Source organism: Carassius carassius, chromosome 3, assembly GCF_963082965.1.
Source record: "Carassius carassius chromosome 3, fCarCar2.1, whole genome shotgun sequence".
In the NCBI taxonomy this organism is placed as follows: domain Eukaryota; kingdom Metazoa; phylum Chordata; class Actinopteri; order Cypriniformes; family Cyprinidae; genus Carassius; species Carassius carassius.
The window spans coordinates 11,918,941-11,938,058 of record NC_081757.1 but is presented as its reverse complement, the minus strand read 5'-3'; the positions used below and the strand labels follow the sequence as shown (position 1 = coordinate 11,938,058).

Below are 19,118 nucleotides of genomic sequence, written 5' to 3'. Positions count from 1 at the left end.
ATGGCCACCGTATTTTCTTTCAGATCGACCCGTTTCTTTTTCTCACTGCTGTGGGGTCATATCCACCGCAACATGCTGTGAGAGCACGGAAAACGCTGCCGTTTCACATGGAGCTAAGCTCATTTCCTCACCACCTCTCAAGAATGGGAAAAAGAGAGTGTATGAGAGACAAAAAATATATTTGGGGGAAAATATATGCCATGCAACCCCTCCCAACTCCCCTCTGAGGAGACGCCATCCTCTGGCAGGGCACTCTGGGAAATTAAAGGAGTGAGAAAAGTGTACCTCGCTACCCAAATCACAAATTGCAGTAGATGGAATTTAAAAAAAAAAAAAAAAAACCTTTCCCACCCGGCTAAAACCATTAATTAGAATTAAAACTCATAACTTCAAGCTATCATTGGAACTTCATGACATGTAATGGATGACAGGGACCTAAAACGTATTAACCACTCGACCTACACAGACTTAAAATTATATGGGGGCCACTCCCAATGAGAGATGGCGTTCAGCGAATAATTACAATGATCCGAGCCGCAGCGTTCGCCGAGCAATAAAACATGTTTCTATCTGTTTTTTCTGACATCCCATCTCATCCTATGGCACCTTATTGAGCAAGAGAGAGAAAGACACAAGGAGACCGATAAATCATAAACGTTTTGTCGTGTCCAACATATCGGGTGGATGTGTACTGTTAATCTTTTAGTTCATTCTAATTTAAAAAATGAATATTTAAATGTTGTTCCAACTCTGTATGAATTTCTAATTCTACTGAACACAGAAGATGATACTTTTTGTTCATAAAATGAATGTCAAATGTCCAAAACATCACTGGACCGCATTGATGATTATGCTGTGGACAGGAGAGGCAGATAAAATGAAGTCATACGGGTGAATAAATGACAGAATTAGAATATTTTGGGTGAACTATCTCTTTAATCTGTGTGTGTACAGGAGGACTTGTGTTAACTGTTGTGTCTGTGAATTTCAGGAAGGGTGGTGGTATTAGCAACCAGATGGAGCTGACGTAGCTGGGTCTTATAAAACAAGTCTTGCTATGTGGCCTGAAATCATTAGCTGGGCACACCGGCCCGTCTGTGGCTACGGTGTGAGTTACATTGACACTATTTTGATCCTAGTCAGATGACAGCGGCTCTTTTGTCCAGTTATGTGCAGTCAATGCCTGGGAACTGAGCACGAGGCCGGTGGTGGTGATCTCACACTCGTATAGTGCAAATGCACACACGCTTTACAGGTTAAGTCCAGCTCATCTCCTTCTGACCGCTTTTAATCTACATAAAGGGTCCAGTGCTTTCCACCAGCAGCATTCAGCTGTGCAGTGACAGATTTAAGGCTAATTAATGGGGTGGTCCTCTTTTCTCAGGCATCAGCATTTTGTTTTTCTCACTGTGCTAATCCAAATACCAAGAGGGGAACATAAAGATGCTTGCTCATTAAAACCACTCCATTCCAGTACTGCTTTACACATATACCACTATTCCAACACCGCTGTTAAACAAGAGCAGGACTCATCGCTGTCCTTGTCGACACTGTTACTTGTCACTTCATTAAAAAAGAAGATGAAGCTATATGGCAAGATTTATATATTTATTTATTTTCTTAGAAAATTGTCATAGTAAATAAAAGTAATAGAAAACCATAAATATTGTGTTCAGAAATGAGACAAAAATGATTTAAACCTTTATTTGTGATTCATCCTTTTGGCAACTGCAAACAGTATTTTTTTTTTTTTTTTTTTTTTTTTTACAAAATTTAAATATAACATTTGTTTGCAGATGCCATTTGCATGTTCAAAAGTGTCTACATATTCTTTCAGACCTTGGCACATTTAGGGATCATAATAAAATAAAAAAATAATCCTCATATAAATATATCACAATATGCAAAGAATGAGAATTTTGTCTAAATATTAAATACATTTTTAATAAATTTATTGAAATCTTAGAAACAAAATACAAAATAATGCCTTCAATCCCTTTACATATTGTGATACATTTATTTAGGGATTATATATTATTTACTATAATCCCTAACATCAATGCTGTGTTATTATAAATACAAACAATATTTTTACCTATGGTGTGAGAGGGTGGACAAATGGAGCTCTGTTCAGGAGCCCTGGCTGTGATTTGTCTCCCTGAAACACCCGTTTCCTCCTATCAGGAGAGCCCCAGCTCAATGACAGAGACTGGCACAATGGAAGCGTTGTGCTTGGTCCCACACAAGAGGGACAGAGTCAACAGCTGAGCTCGAGAGAGAAGATGGCTCCTGGAATGCTCCACAGCATTTGCTACTGTTGACTAATGGGAATCTGAGAACAGGGAAGGTGATACGGATACAGAGAATGGCACAGTGAGGCAGAAGCAGCTGCTTGTTTTGTCATCTGAAAGAGGAGCACTCTATTTGGAGCATGGACAAAGTTTTTGAGGTCCGCACTAGGCAGTCAGGAGGGGAAAAATTTGTCCCTCCTGTCACAAACTCCTCTGAGAAGCGTGTTTGTGTTATGGATGCCTACAGGCAGCGGAGGGTTTTGATAGGGATTGAACAGAGCTGCCAGAGTCTGTTTGTATCAGTCTATCTTCTTTTTTTGGTGCTGAAGGCTTGTCAGTAGTACAGCTTTCTCTCTGAGGGGAAACACAGGAGGAGTCGGAGCTATCATTTTAGTCAAAGTCCAGAGAGTGGCAGAATGCCCGCAACATAAAAAAATAAATAAAAAATCAATTTAACGTCTGCCTCGCAGGGTGACAAGAGATTTGACTGGCAAGAAGCAAGAGCAGGGAGACAAGCTTTTGATCATGTGTCTTAACAAGCAATTCCAGCTCATGTCTGCTCAACCCCAGCAGATTTACATTACCTATTCAAACAAAAGTGATGGGCCAGATCTTGCTCTTTACTGAGCTACCAACTCACCCGCATACACTAGCTTACCTGCCAACTTTGGAGATCCACACATCACTCTGAAGAGTAACTAACATATTTTGACATGTGTACGAAAACACTTGGATTAATCAAACCCATACTCTTTCATTCAGACAAGCGGCTCAGTTGAAGGTAGAGAGAAGCGTGCAAGAGGTGAGAAAACTTCCAACGATTGATGTTTGGCCCAGTGTACTCTGCCCAAGGGACTGGTGGACTGACATAACAGAGCGATGGAACGTTGTGTTTGAAGCACGCTTCCAGATCTCAGGTTTGATCAGAACACTAGCCAAGAAATTAAAAAGGTCGACCTCATTGAGTATGCACCAAGCCTAGGTCCAGTGCCACGTATCATTACAACAAAGATGGTTATTAATTAGATGGAAAAGAAATCAAAAGTAGATGACAGGGCAGCCGGAGAGCAAAGCTAGCCCCTCTGCTATTTCAACAAGAACACTTTCAAGAGGGTCATAAAAACGCAACCAAAATGGCATGCGGTAAAACAGCTTTCTGCACTCAATTCTCCTGCTGCCCAAACCCATCAATCTCCCGATCTCGATGGGGAAAAGATATTGGGCTGGATGTTAAAGAAAAGAGAAAAAAGACAGATTTCAGTTAGAAATGTATAAATACAGGGGAGGGTTCCTTTTTAGGTGGGTTCCTAAAAATGCCTTCGCTAACATACTTCAACAGAAGAATGAGTGCCTCAAAAGAAATTCTGAGGACAGATAGCCCCATATAGCAAATCAGGAAGGTAACACACACACACACACACATACACACAGCTTCAAATGCACACCGGTGCTCACCTGCAGCTGAAATGGCTAAGGTCCGCGGGGCGGGAGGGCTCTGGAAATATCCCCCTGCCCCAGAGATCAGGCTTTACGTGGGATGGAGGCAATGAAGATTCTGCCCCCCTGCTAAACTCATTAACTCTGACTCAATACACAAAGCTCCAGGTGTATAGAGCTGTTCGCTAACCTCGCCTCTCCTCTGCCCCCTCAGAGGTCTCAGGGTTACCACCCCAGAGAAAGCCCTCATCCATGCCAAATTAGCAACTGTTCCTGTTGTCACCCGGGTCACTCCTGCCAGTGTAATTCACTCGTTCTTAGAAAGTGCCTTGTCTACACCTGTTGGCTCTGACATATTTCTAAACGTGTCTAACAACTTTGCCCTTTCACTTTTACATGGAAAAATAGGTGCAAGGGTGCATGGGGTTGAGCAACTGTGGAGCCACGCTGACACAAGAGACCCAGAAAGAGAAAGTTTCAACGCTTTTATGAGGGAATTTGTCTTATAACTATTCTATGAGGACTATGGAAACATTATATAACAAGCTATCCTGGCAAAAAAGCTGATATTTTATAAACAAAGTAAAATGCATCATTTAAAACCAATAGTTTTCGTGTGTGGTCTGCAGCAGTGCACACTGACTAGACATCACGGAGGAATAACATGCTGCATGGATGGTCTATTTTTCAGCCACCAAAATGAACCCCTGCCACCAAACTGCCTGAAAAAATGTAATGCTGGCATTCAGATGAACAGGGCTCTAAGTGTGGATTAGCAGCTAACAAGCTATTACCAGCAGCCATGGCCAATCCTGCCAATACAAGACTGATGACTAAGTTGGCAGAGCCATTGGCTCACTGGTGCCCAAACTAGAGCAGTAGGCAGCGTGCCTTCTTGACTAGGTGCGGATGCTTCTTTATATATCTTTCCATCTGCTGGAAGTGATGTGGGAATGTTGAAGTACAAAGAAAATCTGGGATGCACCGATATGAAAATTCTGTTCACTAAAGACAGGCCAATAATTATTTTTCTGTTATCGCTGATCTCAAATTAATTAAATAAATAAATAAAATCATGCTTCATCAATCCCAGATAACTGTTGAGTAAGTCGGTGAGAGAGAATGGGCTGTGTCTAAGCATGCAGCTCAATGTACAAATCCGATATTTGGAGCATTAAACTGCAAACAAATCAATTCAAGGTTGAATAAGAGTGAGTGAGGTTCATCCAAATAGAGGTCAAAGAACCACCCCACTAAAAAAGGAGTGTATATAAAAGAGCCAGAAGTTTACCACATAATTGCAACAATGAAAACAACCAACCCAGTGAAGGATTCATACATCAAATTTCATTACTTAAGTACATTTCATAAAAAGGACCTGAATTACTTGTGAATCCCAGACAAGGCCACCTTGAATCATTATAATGGACACCATTTTTTCCTCTTGTCCTGTTTATTTTACTTTCTTTTTATTTAGATTTTTCCTCTATAAGTAAACTATCAACAAGCAGCAGAGAGCTCTCTATGAATAATGTTTAACAATACCAGTTACAGAAAAATCCCAAGACCTCCTCGGTGGATGAGGTGGTTTGTGTAGTGCTTTTACAGCAAAGGTGACTATTCAGCTTAATGCAGTCCTCTAGGCAGGATATTTTCATTCATTAGAGCGGTCACAATCACTTAAGGCACTTTAAGGATTGTTAGTGAGAGGACAGATGGAGATGACAGTCCAGTTTCACTGACTTGCGGTATGGTTCTAATAGGTCTGATTGAATTTGAGAGGGGTTGACTCTTAGGGCCCTGGTGCACATTCAATTAAGTGTGTGTAAAGACGGGTATGAAATACAGTGTGCTCCTATAGGAATGCATCCTTTCAAGTATGTCCTATGTACGCTACTTGACTGAAATCAAAAGACACTGTTTTACGAATAAAGCATTATGCTTCACTGCAGTATGTGCTGCCTACACAACATTTTCAAAGCTTATGATCCAAAGCGATCACAAAAGCCAAGGTTTGTTGAAAGGATGAAAGAAGGTTACATTTCTGCTTGGCAATGGCATTGATTTAAAAGTATGCTCAAACAAAGATCAAAAGCAGCAATAGATTCATCTTCTGCTACTGCAAGTTTGTACATTTCGACCTGCAGATTAGAGATGGTTAATGTTACAGCAAATTTGAGGAGATTATTATTACTAGTTATTGATATATATATTTCATCATGTTTCATTATTTCTTGTTGTTTCATTGTGGGGTTAAAAACTACCACACTTTCCTACTATGTAGTATAAAAACGTCATTATAACGGATTAGCAATATGTACAAATGCGCAGTAAGTGAACAATATTTGAATGACAAGTTACTATCCATCAAATACAGTTCACAATGTCGGATGCACCTCTAATTTGACCTTAAACCAGTTAGCCAAGCAAGCTAATGAAAGGTTACAGTTGTTCTTTAATAAGAGACTAAGATGAGTGATATTTATAGCTCATCCATTCTTTGCTTCTCATAGCAGAACGACATGCTTTGTCGGTAAGACAACACATGGCTCTCGCAATTGCTTTCGGAGTCACGCAATGGGGTTAATCCTGACATTTGAGGTACTTCGGGCTTGAAGATTCCCCTTACAGCTGCAACAAACTGAGACGTCCTCAAGGACGCAGAAGCGCTCCATTCCAGCATCTCGGCACTAACGTATTGAACTCTGCATGCCTCTCATCTCTCTCGAGCTCAGGAACTAATTTCTGTGCAACAGGGGAGATTGTGGTGTGAGGCGTGGAGGCATGAGGTCGGCTCGGTCTCCATTATTAAGGGCAGATTAACACAGCTGTACACTAGAAGTGAAGCACCCTCTCCTGTCTGCACTAAACGTACGGGCCTTCAGGGTTATGAGCTGCACTTGACCATTTAAATTACTGCAGCAACCGGCCATACCAGCTGGGGCTCATTAGCATAGCACACTAGTACACACAGGTCTGAGGGCACATCTTTAAAAAAATACCTTACTAGAAACAAAAGAAGGAACCTATGAAGGCACAAGCCCTTCACACTATCTCTAGTCAATATTAAGCTGGAGAGGTGAGAAAAAAAGGAGGAAAAAAAATCACATCAAAAGATGATTTTTTTAGTTTTTTTGTTAAATTTTATACAGCAGGTCACTTTAAGTGGTATTTCCAAAATTGCATTTTGTTTAATACGGCACCTTAATTGACAGACAGGCAAATTATAGGTGGGAATATTTTTAGAGAAAAAATAAATCTTAAATCAGTTCACAGAAATGTAGATTGCTGTTAAATTATTTCATCACACCGCCCCCCAAAAAATTAAGCTCCTTTATGATAATGGATGGCCTGTCATGATTTTCTATATCAATTATGAATATGAAAATATTCATGACTGACAGTCTCTCACTCATTTTTTATTTAATTTGTCCTATTTTCTTATTCAAAATATTTCTCTAACCCTTGGCGATAATGAAACCGACCATAAACAAATACGATTCAATTAATATGAAGACCTTCACAGAACGGGAGAGGGAAAAAAAATATTTTAACTGAATTATGGCCTAATTTATTCTTCTGATCAAGTGTTCGGGCTAAGAGCTCCCTAGATGCTTAAATGAGACTAGTATCTCCCCAAGGAGCAATCCTGTCTAAGTGTGTGTGTGTGTGTGTGTGCGTAATATTTGATTGTATAGGTTTCTGCTTTACTCTAATTACGAGGAGAGAAACCGTTTCAGCAACTCATTCCAGTATTTGCTTTTCGGTCGTTCTCCCAGAGGACTCGCTCCACTGCGGCATTATCTGCATCAAACTATTCATTAAAATTACTTTAAAATAAATAAAACAAAATAAGAAATTGTATCAATTAACTAGATACTCCTTTCAGCCACAGGACTGGAGTTTTACTTGCTGCAGAAACTACAACTTTAACATGCCCAAATGCATAAATCCTTCATATAACAATATTCTTACACTATACATATGTATTTTATATCATTTTATATCATTCAAATTGAATTTCCAAATCCTGATACTTCTGGGCCCTAAACACATGGAAGAAAAAAGCCTTCTTGGAGCTATTTGAGTTGGTCTGTAGATGAATTTTGCGGCATGAATGCTGTCGTCTGTACTGAAGAATAAAAAGGTAATGTTCCTGGCGTCAGGTCGTGGCGTGTGTTTTATGGTCTGAGAGTTTGGTTTGGCATCGTACGGAGACCACACTTAAGCTGAGGGGTAGTGCCACCCACTCTTTGTCACACTGGACTCGGTTCAGAACAAACTGGAAAACATAGCCACGTCAGTCCTCCCAGGTTAAAAGACTGCATGTGTGTGTGTGTTTGTGTGTGTGTGTGTGTGTGTGTACGGTGGGAGAAAAGAGATGGATTATGTCGAAGGAGAAAGAATACAGAATTATACAGAAGGAGAGAAGGCGAACGAGGAAAACAGAGTGACTGAGGAGATCGAGGCACGCCAAAAAACGCTTCTCGCTAAGAGGAAAAGAACATTTGCTCACACACACGTAAATTCCTAAATCTGGACACGCACAAATATGCTGAAACCTTCCATACCATCTTGCTCTGTCTTTGTCATCTCCTCTAGTTTCTTCTGTTTCAGTGTGTCCACCACATCGGCCAGGCTTCCTTTGCGGCGCTCTGGCGTTCCGAAGGCTGAACTGCTCAGCAGGTCGCCGCGCTCCCTGGCCCCCTCCTCTGGCTTGTGTGGAGAGGTAGAGTTATTCCGGAAGGAGTATAAGGAACATACTTTATTGCTGTCCGATTCCTGCAGGAGAACACAAGAGTTTGAGAAGATTGAGGTTTTTTATCTTTCACTTTTTTTCTTTATGTCAAAAGAAACTGTCAGAACTGTCAGAGTATGAAAAAGAGAGCAATTTAATCACATTAAAACTGTTAAAAAATTTGCAACGTGCTAAAGACGTACCATTTATATTAGAGAAAGTGAGTTTAGGATTACAGAGCAGATAAATGGTGTTTAACAACTCTTTTCTCTTTACATTGTCATTGCTGTAATTCCTTCGCAAAGGTTACGAGTGCGTGTTTGAGCCGAGCTCGAGCGCAGTGTAATTTGTTGGTTCTCAAGTGGGTGGCTGTTCTTCGCGGAACCCTCCAGGCCATCGTAAATCTGTCCCCTGTCTCAAGCTGCTGTTGTTTTGCGGTCCCACCTGTGTGTGGTTTAGTGGTTAACTGGGCTTCTGTCTGCAGCTGATAGTTCAGTGTTCCCCGAGCGAGAGCACAGAGAGGGAAAACAGAACGAAAGGGAGAAGCGATCTGTTTGTCTGATCCTACACTGGGCTCAGTAAGTCTACACACTACCGAGTGATTGTAAAAATAAAGTGCAAAAGCACATCAGCGAGTGGAGTGGGAGTCCGGACAGAAAAGAGTTTGGCGTAGTATTGCTCCATCAATGAGAGAAAAACTGGCAGGTGTATGTTTTGGAGAGCAGGGCACAGACGGGCATTAGGGCACTGTGTTTATGTGGCAGCGACACATGGAACGAAATCCCACAAATCAGCTGGCATAGATTGACGGTTCTGCTAACACAAGAATGAAGTCAAATTTACAGATGAGATTCCTGGAATATCTCAATTGTTTTGTACAAGAAAACAAAAGTAAAAGAGAGCAAGTAAAAAGTAAAAAAAAAAAGTAATTTTTTAAGTCTGCCAAGGTCAGTCATTTATATGTATTTAAACATATGCGATCAAATTCTTCAACGACCAAATTGAAAAAGAAAGAATTTTTTCAATAATTTTTGAGGCAGAAATGGCCCCCCATAGTAACATCTAAAACAAACTGATATCTATAAATGAAACATAACTGGAAAAATGCATTAAGTCTCCTGATCTATGAATGAGAAATACAATTTCTGTACACAAATACAAATTCTGTACAAATGAACTGAGCAATAAAATTTTCTGCAAGGCACACAAATATGGTATTGCTTACAGACAGGCAACATTAGGATTACCAAGAGACAATTCTCTCTCTTACTTAGACTCTGTACATATATTTTATTTAATGTCTCTACACTTATATTGACATACCAGATCTTAATGCATGATACAGTATACTAAGAGTTTGCACATGCTTCACATTACATTTACAGTCGTTTTTATATAAAGTATAGTGAAGTATTTATCAGGTGAGAGCTGAAGCGAACTCCACTGAAGCAAAAAGCCTCACTCAACAACAGGATGTCCTGCTCCTGTGAAGACAAGCGAGCGTGAATGCATTGCTCACTGCAAATCAAACACAAGCAGCTGCTCTTGAACATCAAATGAGCACAATTAACTTTTCATATGCTTTCCCTCATTATATCAAGAGGAAACCAAGAGATCATCCCGCGCATATCCAACCACAGCAGTGCGGTAACAGTTCTTTGAAATGCCTTTCTAATTACACCAATCACAAAAGCTCTCTGTAATCTAATTAGGAATCAGCACCTGAGCAGTGCTAAAGCCTTCTGCATTTACATGTGAGGATCTGTATTGTTTTTTTAGATGTTTTTATTTGTCTGAAAACCTGTTTAATGAAAAAAAAATCTCTATTAGATCAACAGTACATTGAATCTGATTGCTAAGAAATATTTGAGATTTCAAAGGAAAACTGATTTTTTTTGTCTTATGGGTACAATAGTGCATCTTTCTGTCCCTCACATACATTTGATGTCACATGTTGTGATGTTCCCATCAATGGAATGCAAACAAATTAGATAAAGAAAAAGCAAAGCGCCTCTCATGACAGCAAAATTTTTAGGCTAATTAAAGTGGGGTCTGGCGTCTGGATGCTGCTGGGCCAGGGGAGTCCAGACCTCGGGGGCCGATCGGAGTCACCTAGCTCTGGGCCAGCAGCAGCAGCAGAGGGAGGGTTTATGGAGAGTTCCCTTTTACAAGCATCGAACAATAAGTGGCTGTCAGTCTCCCGTCTGGGCTCTATGCCTTACGGTCTAGAGAGACCACCACGAAGGAGGGGGTGGCTCCCTCAACTCCATCGAATTCCCACTCCTAGTCCCGCTTTCTCATTGTCCCTTTATTTATAGATTCATAAAACCGCTTTGACGTGAAATGCAATTCAATACGTTGTTCTCCTGCACTTTTACAGTGTGAGGGATCTCCAGGCACTTGTGGGGGACTTAAACTTCAAAGCCGAGTCCTTGGCAAATCGCAAAGTCTTAAGTCTTCATTCAAAAGCGTTCCGGAGAGGCCTGCTCTGTTCTAGCTGTGTCCTTGGGTTGAGGATTCCTCTCTACAGGGGTACAGAGTGCGTGTTTGTGTCTGTTTTGAGAGAATAGATGTGGGATACGTCTGGAGGTTTACTCCATGTTGTGTTAATGCTGTAAGACTGTGTCGCAAATGGAAAATATCTGTCAAGTTCTAGACGAATCATCTCGACCAGACAGTTCTCATTCTTTGAATCCTGCCAACCATATTTAATAATGCAATCTTTCATCTACAGCTCATTAGAAATTTAAAAACACACATAGCCTGTGTTAGCACAGGTAAATGAGCTATGAAACACTGGCAGTGGGGCTCACCATGCGCTGCTGGGCTGACATCAGGCTGTCCCAGTCGGACTCGGGCGGCACACTGCTGCTGATTGGCTGGAGCTCCTCCAGGGGAGGTTTGTTGTGGAGCAGATTGTGCAGGGGCAGCTGAGGGTTAACTAGTGACTCTGAGTTCTCCTCTTTCTCCCAGGACATGCGCTCCTGATTCACTCCATCCTCGCCTCCGTCAGGGGTCGAGGCGAACGGAGAGGTGGCTTGCTTGGAAGACATGATTCTGCTGAGAGAAGAGCAGAGAAGACATCTTAGTCACAAAACATTCGAACTTCCAATGGAGTCTTGCAAATGTCAGACAGGAAATGCTAGATCTCAGCTTTCATTCTGTATGAGCGCCATCACATCACATATATATGAACTTGGCTGCTGTTCTGAGCCTCTGTGCCACATCTAACCCCACGATTGGACCAGTATCAGAGCTGGGGAGATCCTATCAATGACTCTGAGCTCAGTGCGAGAGAAACAACATGCACTGGGGTCCCTTTTAATCCTTTGTTTAATGTAAATGGACGTGCTGAGCTACGGCTGGAGAGCTGCCTGAGGCAGGCCCAATCCCCCCACCCCACGCCTGATTACCGCGCTAAGAGGGTTACCATAGCATATAACATGCTCTCATTAAAGCGCTAACTCTGCCACCAACCACAAAAAGAGCGGTGACGCTGAGATGCTGACACTTAATGGGATTTTGATCATTACGTTCATACTGAGTCTATAAATGTGCCATTTTCCTTCCTTTTTTTTGTAATTGTGCTTTTCTGCTTTTGCAATTGTACTTAAGGATTAATGCGAGTAGGCTGCTGTGACAGCTGTGAGGTAACTTTGCAAAGATTTATAGCAAATTTCCAATTGGTAAATTCATTTGTTTCAAACTAAAGTCATCATGTCATACAGCGTAAAACTCAACGAAGTTTCTTTTTATCCACACCCACAAACTCAACTTTTCAGTGCAAAAGTATGTCTCCAGGAAATTTAAAATTGGACTATAGTGAAAATAAAATAAAACATATTAATAATAATAAAAAAATACTCTAAAACTACTGCTAAGGAAAAACTTAACCTGCTAATTGAATTAAGCGCTTGATTTAAATACTTAATCAAAAGGCTGCAACTGATATGGTGAGTTGAGAATCGGCCAAAGCACAACTTTCCGACCAGCCTTTAAATTGACTCCACTGAGACAGTAATTTACACTAGACAAGCCAGCACTCATAACATCATGAACAATGACATACACACGACCGTCTGCTGACCACAGGGTTTCAGACTCATTGTTTTGAGCCTGAAACATCCAGGATCTATGAGAGGCTCGGCAGAGATAGCCAAAACACTGCCGCTAGCCATATTAGCCTGGACAAAGGGTATGGGCGTTCTAGGTCATGGGCTGCAGGTGAGCTAATGTCCTTCCACTGCCCACTGAGACTAAGGGGAGATGAGAGAGAGGCAGGCTGGGTAATGAAGGAAGCTCAATGTGCCTCCAGAACTCCATCTCCCAGCCCTGCCAAGTATTCCAGCATGTGGCTCATCGTGGGATGAAAACAAATTTGACACCGGGAGAGATTATTTTAACACCAAACTGCGAGTTAATCTGTTCAGGTGCGTGCAGCGGCTGTGCACTTCAGTGAATGAGGGATGTGTGGGTTGCAACGGGCTGTCAGGCCCAATTGCTCTCAGGCCCTTTAAAGTATGACTACTTCATTTGAAGACGTGCCATCAGTTTGCACACATGGCTGAGCACTTAAGCCTCACACTCTCGATATGAATTGTTTAATACAGTTCAAGTGAGCTTTAAACAAATAATAAAAAAAAAAACTCAAGTTGCTACTGTCTCGCACTAGCTTCCGTATTAATAACCGTTATATGCTTACCAAAAAAAATAAAAATAAATAACCCAAACACATCCGCAAAGTCCTAGAAGAGCTCTGCGGCTGCTAACAGAAGTGGACAATGGAAGTCAATGGAAGTTAATCAAGCGGGATATCGCAGCTGTGCAAACAAGCAAAGTCTGTTAGTTAACGCAGAGGAAGGCACCGGAGACCCAGACCACTCCGCGCTCCTATTTTCTTTAGTGAGACTGAGGCCTCAATTTTAATCAGTCAATAAATTGTTTCCTGTAATTATATCAAACAGAAAGTGATCTCAAAAATTGTAGAGCGTTAATTGAAAATCAAATTTAAGAGCAAAGTTCGGAGCGTGCGGAAGGGGCGTGCCACGGCTAGACAAGAAGAAAAGGCATGCTTCTGAGAGGCCGAGACATTCTGCTTCTATTTTTTATTCATGAATCCAAAGAGCTGGAGCTTCCAGCACAACAACCCCCACCTTCATCTTCAATGGACTGCGAGCGAAACAAAGCACTTCTTTTGTATTACACAGTAAATCAAGTGGTATTATTTTACCTCTAAAATATTCAGACTCTCAAGCCTTTCCCTCCAGTCTCCAGCCATCAGTCAAACTGCTGAGGCATGATAGCGAGAGTGAGAGGGGCTGACTCTATCCTTCAGTAACATGTGTCTACAGCAATTTTACTCGAAAACGCAACAGATCTGAGCCAGGGCCCCGTAACAGTATTTGTCAGTTGGAGTTAATAATTCATTAAGAGAGCTGGGAGGGCAGCTCAGCCCCTGAGTGCCGGGTTCATGAATTTTGCCCCTCAATCCCTCCCAACCATAACACACGCTGCCCCACTCACATCCACCCGTCTAATCTGCACCCACGGCTGAGCACGGAACAATGCGGCTGCCGTTTAGATGGAATAAAGGCCTGATTCCTGCACTTCAAAATCACTTAATTCCTCCCTTCGAGCCATAAAACAAAAACCCACTTCGGTTCTACAGTATGTGGCGTTTGACAGAGGAGGGGAAATAGCCTTGACGCCATCATATTTCATCAAATTAAACGCTGTTTTACACTCACGAAACAGTTCAGCGAGCCACCGCAGCGCTTCCTTTTATTCTTATTAATAATTCAATCTGTTTCTCCAGTAAATAAGTCCGATCTGTTGGCCTTTGTGCATATTAAGCAGAGAATATATCAGCGAAGCCAGAGCGGCCTCATATGAATTCCTGTCAGCCCTCTCCCGCTCAGGCCTGATTACACAATAACAATGGACGGCTAACAAACCAAACCAATCAATAAGTGTAGGGCAGTGCAGCCTGTCTTTTGGCAGTGCAAGGGAGAGAGAAAGGCCCCATATATAGCTGACAATATTGTGATACGTTTATGAGGATTAGGAGTTAAGTTCTCGGCATGAGTTCTCATGTAGCCTGGAATGCTTCGACTCATGAATTGTTGCCGCTGCTAACGTTTCATCACGCACTGACCTCTGTTTAATTGGTTAGTGGCATTAGAAAACACCCTGTGCTGGTGTTCCTCAGGGGGTCTCATGACTGGAGGGGCCATGTGTCTTGGGATATCCGCTTTCGCCCCTCTCAATCGGTAGAAGCCCCCCGCTCCTCTGTCTCTGCCGTGTCTTTCTGTTGCCCTTTTATAGACAATGGCAATAAGTAACTCCTGAGCTATGGTGTCACTGTTGCTCCTTTCCCCTCGGTCACCCCACACCCCTTCAAAACCACAGGCCTTTGCAGAACCCCTAAATCACCAGCCACTCCTGAAAGGAAATATTAGAAGGCCACCACCCAGACCTATATGAAGAGAAATAATCAAATAAAAGAGGGTAAAACAAGAGAGCCATTGTTGAAGGAGCTAACGATGGGTGAGCAGAAAAATGGCAAAAGCTGCTTTATGACAGGGCTTCAAGTTTCCATGGGTAACGGCGCACACACAGACACACACACACACACGCTCGCACAAGCAAGTACACATGTGTGTGTTCATGCATTAACATACACACATGCTTTCAAAAAACAGGCTAATAAGAAACATAAAGGTAGGACAGAGAAAGTTGTAGCAATGTAAAACTTTGCTATTAAAAACTTTTCAAACAAGAGTTTAAAAGGCTGATCATAAATCTGAAACCAAACACTCAGTTATTCAAAGTGTAACAGGAAGCATTTGAGTCTGGAAGGAAATCCGTAAAAATACAGAAGAAACAAGCAACTCTGTATTGTGTAATATTCCTGTGGCAAGGTTTATAATAACATGCAACACTACTACAGAAACAAACAACACTAACAAAAAAAAATTATAGTAATAACCCATTCAACATTTTAAATACACCCTGAAAATTTCTGAAAACTGATGATTTATGTTCAGAATTTTTCTTAACAACAGCAGCTGCTGGAGCCATAAAAGCTGGTGAGCATTCAGTTACGCAACCCAGAAGTCACTGATACTTATTTTTAAAAACAACAGTACAATGCTAAACTTAGAATGAATATAATAATCTCCCTCACTGATACTAAACATGACTGTAGAGATTGCACACACATGACCTGGTGTCCCACAGAGAGTGAGAACAAGAGTGTGAGACATACAGTGGCATGAGTTCGCATATGTCTCTTTGTGTGAGCTGACAGCAATTCACACAGGTGACGGCACAGACTCTCAAGGTCTTCACCTCCTATAATCAACCCTCTGTCACCTGTGAAACCTGGGCTGGAAAATTATCATCTCTGCTGTAGCTGTTTAGCACCTTCAAATTATCACCTTCCATTGTACCTGAGCAGTCTACCCATCCATGAACAATCACCTGAGACAGAAGGAAAGAAAGTTGTCTCTCAGTACTAGGAGTAGTAATATTAACAATATATAATATATATATATATATATATATATTATTGGTAATCTATTTCAATGGTAATTAATAACTGATTTATAAGTAAATAAATCAAATTATGGTTTAGAATAGTAGCAATAAAAATACAACAGTTCATTAAAATTACATAATACAAATAACAATAATTAAATTAAAAAAAGACATTATAAATAATAGGTAAATAAAATAATAATAGTTAATAAAAACAAATAATAAAAATAATTATTATCATCATCATTACCATCATTAAAGAAACAAATAAGAATTAAACTGTAATTTAATGGACAGGAGTGTAGCATACAGTACTACTAAAACACTCTAATCCAAACAAATAAATTAATAGAATTATTGTTTGTAATAACAGCATTGAAAATAACCAGAAATAAAATAAACATATTATATTACTATTATTATTATTCAATGAAGAGGAAGACATAAATAATAAAATCTAATTTAATGAAAATGATTTAATGATTGCACACTTATACATAGTGATGCTAAGACACCTCTAAATTTGTGAAAAATCCTTCAAAACACTGTTTAAATTGTAGTCCATTAATGTTAACCTCACAACCCTTCCACACATCACTCACTGCTTCACTGTCTTTCCACTGTTGCTCCGCTCCATTTAAAATAAAACACACAGCCAATTTACAAGAACACCAATTCAGTATTTTCTAAAAGTGCATTCTAGACATCAAGCATAGCCTGAGTAAGAATTTTGCAAAGAGAACTGTAAAAAGAAAAAAAACTTTGTTCAAACACCCTGCCACTGTTCCCACTGTGAGTGCGAATGAGTGTGTATCAGGTGTGTACACTCACATACTGTCCCCCTCAGCCTGTTTGGCCGCTCCTGTCCTTCTCTGTTCTTCACACACCACTTCAGAGCTGGATGGCATAACACTTCCTCAAATTCTGATACACACAAACACACACAAAAACACTCGAGCACAGACAGGCCGTTCGTCCCAGCCACAGCACGTCTTGTCAGAACACATCCGACGCCACGCTGAACGAAGTACACTCACACACATGAACGGAGCAACCGGCAGAGCAGCTGTTAAGCTCCTCCGCTCACACACACACAGCGTCTCCCTCGCACGTGGTCTCTTTCAGTCCCAGTGCGGCCGGAGATGACTCTTAGACGCAAGAAAAACAGCTCGCCGTCTCTCCGTCCCTCACTCAGGGCCTTACGGGGCGGCAGTTCCCAAAGTGCCTGGTGTCAGTGCTGCAGTTAAGCAAACTTTACAGCCAGTGAAGCCATCAAGCAACACAGCCTATTTGCAGAGCAACAGTGGAGCTTTGTGGTTTCCCTCACAGTTGACAGTAAGTTATGAGCCCTTTGTGTGTGTAGGGGAAGGAAAACAGAGATCGGAATTTGGCAGGAAAATATAATACAGAATTCTCCTGTCTGTGGAACCTGGATTCTTTTTTTCGTACTTTCTGTTTCTTTCTCTCTCTCTCTCTCTTCCTCTTACTCTTTCTGTCCCTCTCAATTTTTTTTTATTTTTTTTTTGTGTGTGGAAACAATCAAGCATTGTTGGGAGGAAGAAAAGCAACTCTGACAGATGAAATATAGTGGGGGCCCCTTTTTGGAAAAACAGTAAACAAAGCACCATTCAGGGACAGGTCATGTCATTTATAAAGATACTTTTCTTCAGAGCGGCCGACTTTAAAGCAAAGGAGTCAACAAATCGAGTGTAAAATCTACAACAGTCCACTGTGACGAGGACAGAAGACAGAGAGACAGAATGAAGTGAGAATGCTAAAGATAGATAGAGGAAGGGGGCTGTATTTTGCTTAATTTTACAATAAACATATCAGACAAGATGGAGGTGTGATAGACAGGCAAAAAAGGTTAAAAATGGGGGTTGGGGGAGGGCACAAAAGTGACTAGCCAAAAAAAAACTTTTTTTTTTTTTTCAGACTAGCCAAAAACGGGGACAATGGCTAATTATGAGGGAGTAATTTTGTCGCCAGAGGACTGGAGAGAATGAATGGACGCATGAAAGGCTGAGGGCTATTCAAGACAGTGTCAGCAAGAACTGTATGCCTACGGTCTTGAGCCTGGAGCTCATGAGGTCATCATTGGCACCCGGTGCCCAGAAAAACTTGGGCTAGTACAACTGCCGTTCGGACATCTGGAATGCCGGCGCACAGTGCCCTGCTTTCTTCAGCCACTGTCCCCCAATTCCTTTCTTTTCCAAAAATAGGACGTTTTTTTTTTTTTCTCGTCAGTCGCTAGTCAACCAAATTGGAAATTTTGCAATGTCTAATGAAAGGAAACGATGTTTTGTTCCCTTTCATTCTCATCTCATAAATAGGATTTTTTGGAGGAAGAAAATTAAGGAAATACCTTCAACGCTGCACTATTCTGGATGCTTTTTGCGGTGGATGCTTTCTGATGCTTTTTCAGTTTACTAGTCCCCAAGTTTTTATTTTATTTTGTAACCTAAACTGCCCTTTTTATGCGTTCTCTGTCCTCTTTACAGTGTTCTCTCTTCTCTCTAGTGTCCTCTCCTCTTTTTTTTAATAAAAAAAATAATTATGAAATGTATTATGTTTTTACTGACATTACACATGTAAAGAAAGACAGGAAGACAGGATCAGGGAGTAACGGGAGTGGATGCCAAAAAGGCCACAATTCATGCGACACGTCATTTGGAAAAATCAAAACGGGGCAGTACGTTCGCTCCACCCAGATGAGGCCATGTAAAGATGCCTGACAAATCGCAAGGGTCAGCCAGGACACATCTTGAAGATCTATGATTAAGCCTTATTATGTTGGGCCTAGTGACACTGATTGCCGATTTAAACCTCTGCAACTAATTTATTCGCCCCGTTCAATGGAAAGCATGGGCAACAGTGTGTGGCCGTGGTGACAGGTCAGATGAAGGCAGCTGAATAAAAACTCCTGCTAAACGAACGGCTGGTACTCTGGCATGTCTGTCAGGAGGTGGTTAGAAGTTCCCCACATGATTGACAGCTGATACAAAAATAGGAAAGAGAGAGAGAGAGAGAGAGAGAGAGAGAGAACAGAGAGGGTGAGAGGGAGAGTCCATCCATCGATCTGTGTAATTGCCACGAAAATCTGAGTCAGAGAG

The 19,118-nt window shown here is 41.2% G+C and overlaps 2 protein-coding genes across 6 annotated transcripts in view; both read right to left on the bottom strand.

Moving 5' to 3' along the window:
* The window catches only part of LOC132119430 (transcription factor SOX-6-like), a 100,002-nt gene extending 81,861 nt beyond the window's left edge, over positions 1-18,141 (bottom strand). The window contains exons 1-3 of one of the 5 annotated variants that reach the window (XM_059529420.1): positions 16,837-18,141; positions 11,280-11,526; positions 8,300-8,510 (exon numbers count right to left, since the gene is read on the bottom strand). In XM_059529420.1, the coding sequence (XP_059385403.1) occupies positions 8,300-8,510; positions 11,280-11,526; positions 16,837-16,913 (535 nt within the window). In that variant the 5' untranslated portion in view covers positions 16,914-18,141. The remainder of the gene's footprint in view (positions 1-8,299; positions 8,511-11,279; positions 11,527-16,836) is intronic. The other 4 variants (XM_059529385.1, XM_059529392.1, XM_059529402.1 and 1 more) reach the window with 4 other exon arrangements.
* Positions 11,505-19,118, bottom strand: part of LOC132119407 (pleckstrin homology domain-containing family A member 7-like) — a 156,482-nt gene continuing 148,868 nt past the window's right edge. Inside the window, exon 31 of the mRNA XM_059529328.1 lies at positions 11,505-11,523. The gene's annotated coding sequence lies outside the window, so the exon portion shown is untranslated. The remainder of the gene's footprint in view (positions 11,524-19,118) is intronic.